The sequence below is a fragment of the Musa acuminata genome, chromosome BXJ2-1 (genome assembly GCF_036884655.1).
Source record: "Musa acuminata AAA Group cultivar baxijiao chromosome BXJ2-1, Cavendish_Baxijiao_AAA, whole genome shotgun sequence".
In the NCBI taxonomy this organism is placed as follows: domain Eukaryota; kingdom Viridiplantae; phylum Streptophyta; class Magnoliopsida; order Zingiberales; family Musaceae; genus Musa; species Musa acuminata.
In genome coordinates this window covers 13,188,480-13,197,880 of record NC_088338.1, presented here as the reverse complement: position 1 = coordinate 13,197,880, position 9,401 = coordinate 13,188,480, and the positions used below count along the sequence as shown (strand labels likewise).

Here is a 9,401-nt window from a genome sequence, read left to right as displayed (position 1 = left end):
GTTTTTGTAACTTACACTATTCAGATACTAAAACTATCCATGCTTGTGAAGTTTTATGTTATTTTCGACATTAAAGAAATATCATCGACAAATCTGAATGAAAGTGTAAGATAATTAGATATCGACAACAAACGATAGATATCATCAAACATCATAAAAATGTCTTAATTGAGATATACTCAACTTGAAAGAAATCTTGGCAGAAACTTTCTACCAACTATGCATTACTCTTACTCTAAAATGGTGAGCAAGAAGATTTCATTACATTTATAAAATGCATTTAAATGGCAGAAATTAACTTATCTTTCCCACTTTTTACCAAATGGCAGAAAGTAACTCAGAAAGTAATGCATTACATCACAGACACAACAAAATTTTCCTTTGCATACGTGATCTTTTAAATAATAAAATCTGTTAAATTTTAATTTTCTTAAATTTGTAATATTTCTACAAATCTTTATCAACATAAGCAGATTTTTGACCTCCAAGCTTTCAATTAAATCTTTATTTTTGAAATTATTTTAAATATTTTACATAATTGTATTGTGTTATTATATTTTTTTATCAGCTTCTTCTTACTCATTATAAGTATTTCTTCATAAAATTATCGATTATTTTTTTCTAATGATCAAAGAAATTTGGTTATTTTCCAACTTGGTGGCGAATGCCATCAACAGGATACATAATAATTAGTAATTTTACCTCAAATAAGTGTTTTTTCTTTCAAGTCATAAAAGATATCTTATATATTCCAACTTATTTTTCCTCAATATTTTTTTTCATGTTACTATTCTAGAAAGCACTAATTCAAGTAACCAACGTATAACGACAACATCAATGTGGTCATTTGCTGGCATTAGTATATTGTACAGTTTTAAAATATTCAACTATTTGTTTGTATACTTGTTCGTGTTATACCCATAGATTTAAATTTTAATCAGTTTGATTGATAATGACTGTCCGGGCATGATTTAAGATGTGGACTGCCTCATTTCAGGCTGTATGGTATGATTTTTTTCCTTTTTTATACAAAAATGCTAGGGCCGTTTTCCCTTTTTAAAGACCCAAATCAAATCATTTTTTCTTTTAAAATTACTTGAACTGGTTCTCCTTCTGAGGTTCGTGTCTCCTCACAAGCCTGTTTTGCTCTTTCTGCAACCACCGCCAAGTGTTCTCATCTTCTTTTCCGCCTCTTCCACCATAGCATCCTTCTACGTCCATTTTTCTTCCTCTTTCCTCCTTCCTTCTTCTCCCTTCCTCACCCCTAGTAATGTCATTTTAGTTTATATTATTGCGAGTAAAGTCATTTTAGTTAAAGCATAGTAAGAAATATAAAATACAACATTAGAGAGCTTTAATGACTACATAATAATTATATCATAAATGCATAAGAACTTCTTCTTGATAAAATTACACATTCAATATCAAGGGCTTGGATTGCAAACTTGACTTCATCACCCTTTCTAGAGCCAATATAAAGTCTTTGATTTCAATAAGCAAGCCTAAACAAAACTTTGGATCAGTTGGCATAACTAGAATCTTGATTACAAGCACTCTAGAAATGCTACTGTAAGTTCAAACTAGACAGCATAAGACCTGACGAAGAAAATTCATTCTACATATTGCAATTGTGGTTACCCAAGAAATGAAGAGAATAAAACCATTAATAGTTTACTCCCTAATTTCATCAGAAGAAACACACTCAATTGGGAAAAACCTAAGGTCAAAGAGGGTTTATAGATCATTAAATTTTGGTTATACTATTCCACAACAATTTTGGAAAGGAGAATAGAACGACCCATATTATAGGAGTGTCATTTGGTCAATAAGTTACTCCCTAATTTCACCCGAACAAACACACTCAATTAGAAAAAATCTAAGATTAAGGAGAGTTTATAGATCATTAAATTTTGATTGTAGTATTCCATAGAAATTTTGAAAAGGAGAAAGCAAAGAGCCCATATTATAAGAGTGTCATCTGGTCACTAATCCTTCTCAAGAATATGACAAATAACAACCACCAAGAGAGAACTCCAAGATCACAAAAAAGGTAGCTTTGCATTTAATATTTCTATTTTAAGGCCACAAAAAAATTTGAAAATTACATTTGCTTTCATAATTTCTGACTTTCTGAGATTTTCTGATTTTTTTTAATTTCTCTAACCCAATTCCCTAGCTTCAAGCGACATTAACGTAACCAAAGAACCCGCTAACACCAAAGCTTATTCAGCCAAATAGAAAGCAACTACGATTGTGACTATTTGGATTTAAATCACAACCATTGAAAAAATCAACATTATACAACCCCAATAAATATAACCAATAATACAACATCTCGATGGATGGCAATAGCTATCCATGATGTCTTCACCTATTAGTGTTGTTGATAACACTGGATGACTTTTATGAATCTTGAAGGAGACATATATAAAGAGATGCACAAATTACTAAGTATGACATGTCATGTAGGACTAGATAAGTGACATCAATCAAATATTTCCTATGTAAGATTAAAGAATGGAGTTCATGTCAGAAAGATGCCTCCGAAAGATATATTTTCTGAATTTCATCATTCAATGACACAGCCAAAGCAATAATATACTCCTAGATTTTAGACCTCTAGAAGTGCACACTTAGAGCAACTATAGAACTATTCGCTGCATCATGATCAATGGGGGAAATAGAAACATACTTTTGGCAAGTGTAACAGCATGAGCTAATTGTGCAAATTCTTCAAGTGATTCATCAACAACAAATGATGATGTTGATAATTCAGTGCCTTTACATTCAACTCCAACAAGGTAGGCTTCCTCTTGACAAATCTATATTCTTAATATGATAATTTTTTTATTTTTAAAATGATGAAAAAATAAGCTAGATATCAGTTTGTAATATATTTTTTCAGAAAAGTGCAAATTGAAAAAGACACAAATAAAAGAGAAAAAACAAAGGCTAAAGGAAATGAAATGTGTCTAAAAATATTATTCATGAATAATCTATGATAAAAGAATATCTAGGATGCAATTCAAGAGTGAGATAATGTCTCTTTTGTCTTTCTTAACAGAAAGACTAATAGAAGTCATAATTCTTGTATAGTAATTGTCAATAATTGGCAAGCAAGGTTACAGAATGTTAAGGGGCAAGCCAGAAGAGTAAGCAAAAAACTAATGACTTTTCAATAATCAAATTTGAGAAACCACTAGAGATATTCTCTAGTAAAGGTAATATAATAGCATCAACAAAAAAAGATACTCAAACCTGATTCTCAAATTCTATAAGTGAAGCATCTTTGCTCTGGGTCTCTTTGTCCCTGAATGAACAAATAAAGAATGTGCCTTGATCATAAAATAAAAGAAAGATAAACCTCAACATATGAGTAAAGCATCACAAATGGCAGTCTATAAGAAAGTTGCTGCAGGTGAAATTATCTGCATACCATGAACCATGAAGTAATTTGCTAACTTAATCATCATGGTGATTATAATCAAAAGATATTAGGCAAATCTATTATACAAAATTGAAAACAAATGAGGCCTGCACTGATATGATTACTAAGTTGACATAAAGAAGTACATCACGTTGCATATCAACTCATGAATAACACAAAATTTGATATAAAAGAAAAACTGAATCTGGTTAGCATCAAATAAAACTATGTAGCAAAATTCCTATTCAATAAAGCTAGACAAGAATGGACATGATAGATAGGAAGAGCTGTAGAGTTTACTAATGAATCATGATAGAAAGATATATTTCCTGAATTTCAACATTTAATGACAGCCAAAGCAATAATATACTCCTAGATTCTAAACCTCTAGAAATGCACACTTAGAGCAACCATAGAACCATTCGCTGCATCATGTTCAATGGGGGAAATAGAAACATACTTTCGATAAGTGTAATAGCATGAGCTAATTGTGCAAATTCTTCAAGTGATTCATCAACAGCAAATGTATTATATATTCAGTGCCTTTACATTCAACTCCAACAAGGTAGGCTTCCTCTAGACAAACCTATATTTTTAATATGAAAATTCTTTAGTTTTAAAATGATGATAAAATGATCTAAATATCAGTTTGCAATATATTTTGCCAGAAAAGTGCAAAGTGAAAAACACACAAATAAAAGAGAAAAACCAAAGGCTAAAGAAATTGAAATGTTTCTAAAAATATTATTCATGAATGATCTGTGATAAAAGAATATCTATAATGCAATTCAAGAGTGAGATAATGTCTCTTTTTTCTTTCTTAACAGAAAGACTAACAGAAGTCACAATTCCTGTATAGTAATTGTCAATAATTCACAAGCAATGTTACAGAATGTTAAGAGGCACACTAGAAGAGCAAGTAAAAAACTAGACTTTTCAATAATCAAATTTGAGAAACCACTAGAGATATTCTCTAATGAAGGGCTAATATAATAGCTTCAACAAAAAAAGATACTCAAACCTGATTCTCAAATTCTAATAAGTGAAGCATCAATGCTCCAGGTCTCTTTGTCCCTGAATGAACAAATAAAGAATGTGCCTTGATCATAAAATAAAAGAAAGATAAACCTCAACATATGACTAAAGCATCACCAATGGCAGTCTATAAGAAAGTTGTTGCAGGTGAAATTATCTGTGATGTTAGGAAAATCTAAAGCATCACAAATCTAAAATAGTTAACAAATGCTTGATTTATGATACTTAATCATCACGGTAATTGTAATCAAAAGATGTTAGGCAAATCTACTGTACAAAACTGAAAACAAATGGGGCCTGCACTGATATGCTTACCAAGTTGACAAAAAGAAGTAACCATCATGTTGCATATCAACTCATGAACAACACAAAATTTGATATGAAAGAAAAACTGAATCTGGTTAGCTTTAAGTAAACTATGTAGCAAAATTCCTAATCAATAAAGCTTGACAAGGATGGACATGACAGATAGGAAGAACCGTGGAGTTTTCTAATGCTCCAATTTGAGCTCAATCAAATAGGAAATACTGGACTTGATGCCACTTTTGATTTCAGATCTGAGATTAGCTTTGTTAGGTTGAAAATCTTCTAGCCAAACTAACTAGAATGGTCAAAGCCACACAATTGGGCCAAAATAAGCATGTCAATTAAATGACTCAAAGAAACAATCACTTAAATGTTTCAACTGGAATTATCATGTCAATTTAAACCTTTTACATATGTGATATTAGGAATTAAAATCAATAATCACAACAGCTGCTGATAGCTTATTCTCCTTAAATAAACAGGTAAGGTGGAATGAAGAAATACCAATTCAGAGGTCAGTTTTATACTCACAAGTAGCAGATTAAAACTACAGCACGTGGATGATGAAACTCGTGATAGATGACTGCAACAGCATAATTGAAAATACTGAAACAGTAGCCATGTCATTAGTTGGCGAGCATTTGTATGAAACTTAGCAAGCTTCTCTAACAATCTCATGAAGATTGCTACTAGTCTGCTACAATGCAACAGCTAATCAGCAAGAAAAATCCTGCAGACCGAAATAATCACAAATTAGAACGTTCAGACTCAATGAAGATCTTTTTATTACTATAATCTAGAAGGACCAGAACGACATTATCACTATAATCTAGCATTTGTTAATTGTTGGTATCGTAAGCTAATTTTCACAATTTAGAACTTGCATAATATCCTATTTGACTCCATTTATCAAGCCCTATCTTAAGACCAGCAGAAGACAGTCTATTAATGGAAAGCCATGAGCCTCTGTTCTTATCACAGAAAAAAAATGTAATAAACAGAATCATAATACCTCATCTTTATCAAACTCATAAAATTATTTGTTTGATATCTCTTTACTATTAAATATTCAATTTGGTTTGCAGTTCTTATAAGTATGATAACTACATTCTACAGAAATTATAATACATCCTTTTAAAATTGAAATATTTTAAGCTTGGATTTCACTCTTGAACTTATATTTTACTTGGAGGTTATTCACTATATAGTAACATATTGAAATCATTTAAGATTACAAATTATACACTTTATAACCAGTTTTTTCAACGGCAAGAAAAGTCTGAAATTCAGGAGGCTACATTACAATCATAAGAAACCTCAACTCAGCAGAAACAAAAAAAATATATAAACAACTACCTCGTTGGTCTAATTATGCATAATTAGCATAAACAAACAAAGAATAAGATCAGCATGAAGATTATCAAATTTAAAGAAGGAAAAAAAAACCATTTATCTAAAAAGGCAGAACTATAATAGTAGAATGTAACATGGTTAAAAATATTAAAACTAGGACACATAAAATATAGCAACAATGATGTAGGGGTTATAGATTACATGTACCATCAATATGGCAAAGATTATAGCAATATATGTGCAAAGCTGAAAGAAAAATTGGATACAAAAATCAGACTTGTAGCTGTATCCACATAGGCTCATTTTAAATAGACCTAAAATGCTGTAAAAATTAAAGCATGGTTCTAAATTTTTCATCTTAGGCACTTGCACTCATATCTAAAGATCACAAATCTATAATGCTTGTATGAAAATATGTTGCCTCTTTGATGCCACAAACTTCTCTATGCAATGCTACCAGCAATGGATTTTCTTCTCAAGTACTAAAGAAGTCTTCTGTATTATTCTCATAATATTTTCCAACCATCAGTATTTTCATCTAGTGCTTGAGAAGTCAACATGAAGATTCTCAAATTTAAAGAAGGAAGAATTAACAAATCACCTAAAAACATACAACAAGAATGTAACATTGATAAAAATATTAAAACTAGAACACATAAAATATAGAAACAATAATGTAGTGCTTATAGATTGTATGTGTCATCAATATAGTAAAGGTTATACCAAGATATATGCAAAGCTGAAAGAAAAATTGGATACAAAATCAAACTTGCAGCCGCAACCACATTGGTTCGTTATATAATAAACCTATTAAAATGCTGTAAAAATTAAAGCATGGTTGTAATTTCTTACTTAACTTAGGCTCTTGCACTCGTATATGAAGATCTTAAATGTATGATGCTTGTATGAAAATATGTTACCTCTTTGATGCCACAAACTTCTCTATGCAATGCTATCAACAATGGATCTTCTTGTCAAGCACTAAAAATGTTTTTCGTATTACTCTCGTAATCTTTTCCAACCATCAGCAGTTTCATCTTATGACACTAAATTGGGCAAAGGGCATAGTGTTTGCTTTAGGTTTTGGTGGTTTGGGAGTCTCAAAGACATTCCAGAACTTGAGTGTCTCATCTTCTGCAGCAGAAGCTACTACACCACCCAATGGGCTCCCAGCCAAGTAAAGAACACGAGATGAATGACCAAAAAGCTCAGCTTTTCTCGTCATGGATGTGTAATTCCATAGGGTGAGTTGATTGTTTGGAAACCCATGGGAGGTCAGCAATTCAGATTTGTTCTTGTCCCACAACAACGCACAAATTTCAGAGCCGGTATCAATTGAGTTCAAGCAAACACCATTAGCAGCATTCCAAAACTTAATGCAATGATCATTGCGTCCTCCACCAGAAGCCAGCAGATTGCTCCTGGTAGGGCACCAATCAAGGGCCCTCACAGTGGAAGTGTGGTTGTTGATCTTGTGAAGCAATTGATGTTGGCACGGATGGTGATTTGCAACAGCCATGCGGGCGTCCCATATGTGCACAAGTTTGTCCTTCCCTCCGCTTGCCAGATATCGCCCAAACAACTCGGACCATTTAAGACTACAAACTTCAAGTCGATGCCCTTTATAGTCACAGATGGCCCGGTCATCTTTTCTAATGTCATAATCAACAACACTACCATCGGATTTCCCAGTCGTCAAGATTGCATTACTTCTCCAGGCAAGTGAACAAACAAAGGAGTGGCTGTCACCTTGGATCCCAACCAACAGACGTCCTGTTGCTGCATCAACCAGATCTAAATCTGAATTGCCAAATGCGACAGCGAGAACTTTGCCGTCTGGGGACCAGCTGATGCTAGTGACAGGGCTGTTGTTTTCTAAGGCTCGTGAAAACTTCGTACCAGACTTATTCGCAGCATTCCATATGTACACTGTGTCATTGAGGCCAATCGCCAACACATTATTGCTTCCCCAGTCGAGGAGATTCAACCTATCATCATCTATGATGTCATAAGCAGCCAAAACCCTATCTGGATCTTTTGGGATTCGTCTCTGTTGCTTCTTGTGCGGTCGATTGTCCTCGTCAAATTGGCACACCTTGTCGGCCGGTGATTCGGGTGCACTCTTGAATGCGAAAATGCGAGATCTGTTCTTCAAAATACATTGAACAAGAAGTTTTTGGTACGCTGCACTCGATGGGGATTCTATCGAACCATCACGCTGAGGTCTGGAAGGCATGGTTAGAGCACAGCGCGCGAAGTCCATGTCCATCGCCGATCGGACCGGGATGAAGCGGTCGTACTCCACACGCCTGGAACGAGAAGAAGCCATCTTGCCAATCGAAACCAGAACGAGAAACGCCGAGGTGACGAGAGACAATCAAGAAAACCAGAAAGATCGAACTTCCCAAAAGAAACTTGAAAACCCAGACGATCGATAACCAAGAATTGATCAAAAAGAACCCCGAGAACAACAAAATTTCTGACTTTTGGTCACGGAAATTGTCAAGTATATCAACCAAAACGAAACCAAATCATCAAAATTCAACAATATCTTGAACCCTAAAAAATTTCGACAGCGAAGCGAAACGAAACCTCAAGCAAAGGAAAAGGAATGAGATCACCACAACAAGAATCTAAATTCTCCCCTAAATCGGAGGAGAGGACGCTCACTCCCAGCCGACGATCGGTCGAAGCTTTATCCTTTCGTCGGAGAGCAGCTCCGACCTTCGCAGAAAGACGAGATCGCCAAGAGAGCAAAAGGAGAGCCGAGAGCAGAGCGCGCGAGAGCCGAGAGAGGTTATGAGGTTCGCAAAAGGGTGGTCTCGGCTTATATAGACGCCACCGACCCAGCCTTGTGTTATATCGTGAAATCGTGCCGTTATATTCAACCGACCAATGTGTACTGACGTTGAAACGTCCCGTTATGTTTAACTAATAAGGTAACGGCATTGAAATCGCACCGTTATATACACATTAATCACCGTCAAATTTATGTTGCGTTACAATTTCCTGAGGAATTCTGTCGTCGAAGAGGTAGCAACAATTGCTTGTAATTGAGCGTTTCACTTCAACGACAAAATATGTTAGAGAACAAACTCAAGACGGAAGTAGAGATGAAAGCAGATCATATGTTGATCTAATCAAAGAACTAGTGGATTCTGGAGTTTGATTCTACTGTCTTCAAGAGTCAGATAAAGGCCTAAGACGTGATTTTTTCTTATTTATCTCTAAAAACTCATCATCTTCGTAGCTGATGAGATTATCATTTTTAAGAAATATT

General features: G+C 34.1%; 1 protein-coding gene across 3 annotated transcripts; it reads right to left on the bottom strand.

The window, feature by feature from the left end:
* Nucleotides 1–611: 611 nt before the first annotated feature.
* Nucleotides 612–8,907, bottom strand: LOC135598976 (cell division cycle 20.2, cofactor of APC complex-like). 3 transcript variants are annotated; one of them, XM_065093560.1, is made up of 6 exons: nt 8,792–8,907; nt 7,042–8,430; nt 5,300–5,498; nt 4,449–4,501; nt 3,259–3,310; nt 612–1,264 (listed from the first exon to the last, which is right to left on the bottom strand). In XM_065093560.1, the coding sequence occupies exon 2, from the start codon at nt 8,388–8,390 to the stop codon at nt 7,155–7,157; it is 1,236 nt and encodes a 411-aa protein (XP_064949632.1). In that variant the 5' UTR covers nt 8,391–8,430; nt 8,792–8,907; the 3' UTR covers nt 612–1,264; nt 3,259–3,310; nt 4,449–4,501; nt 5,300–5,498; nt 7,042–7,154. The 3 variants fall into 3 exon arrangements, with proteins under 3 accessions (XP_064949632.1, XP_064949633.1, XP_064949631.1); XM_065093561.1 differs by having other exon boundaries at nt 8,746–8,906; XM_065093559.1 differs by having other exon boundaries at nt 7,042–8,906.
* Nucleotides 8,908–9,401: the final 494 nt, after the last annotated feature.

Excerpts from the sequence above, each read along its gene's own strand:
- LOC135598976 (XM_065093559.1), bottom strand. The coding sequence starts at position 8,450 with ATGGCTTCTTCTCGTTCCAGGCGTGTGGAGTACGACCGCTTCATCCCG.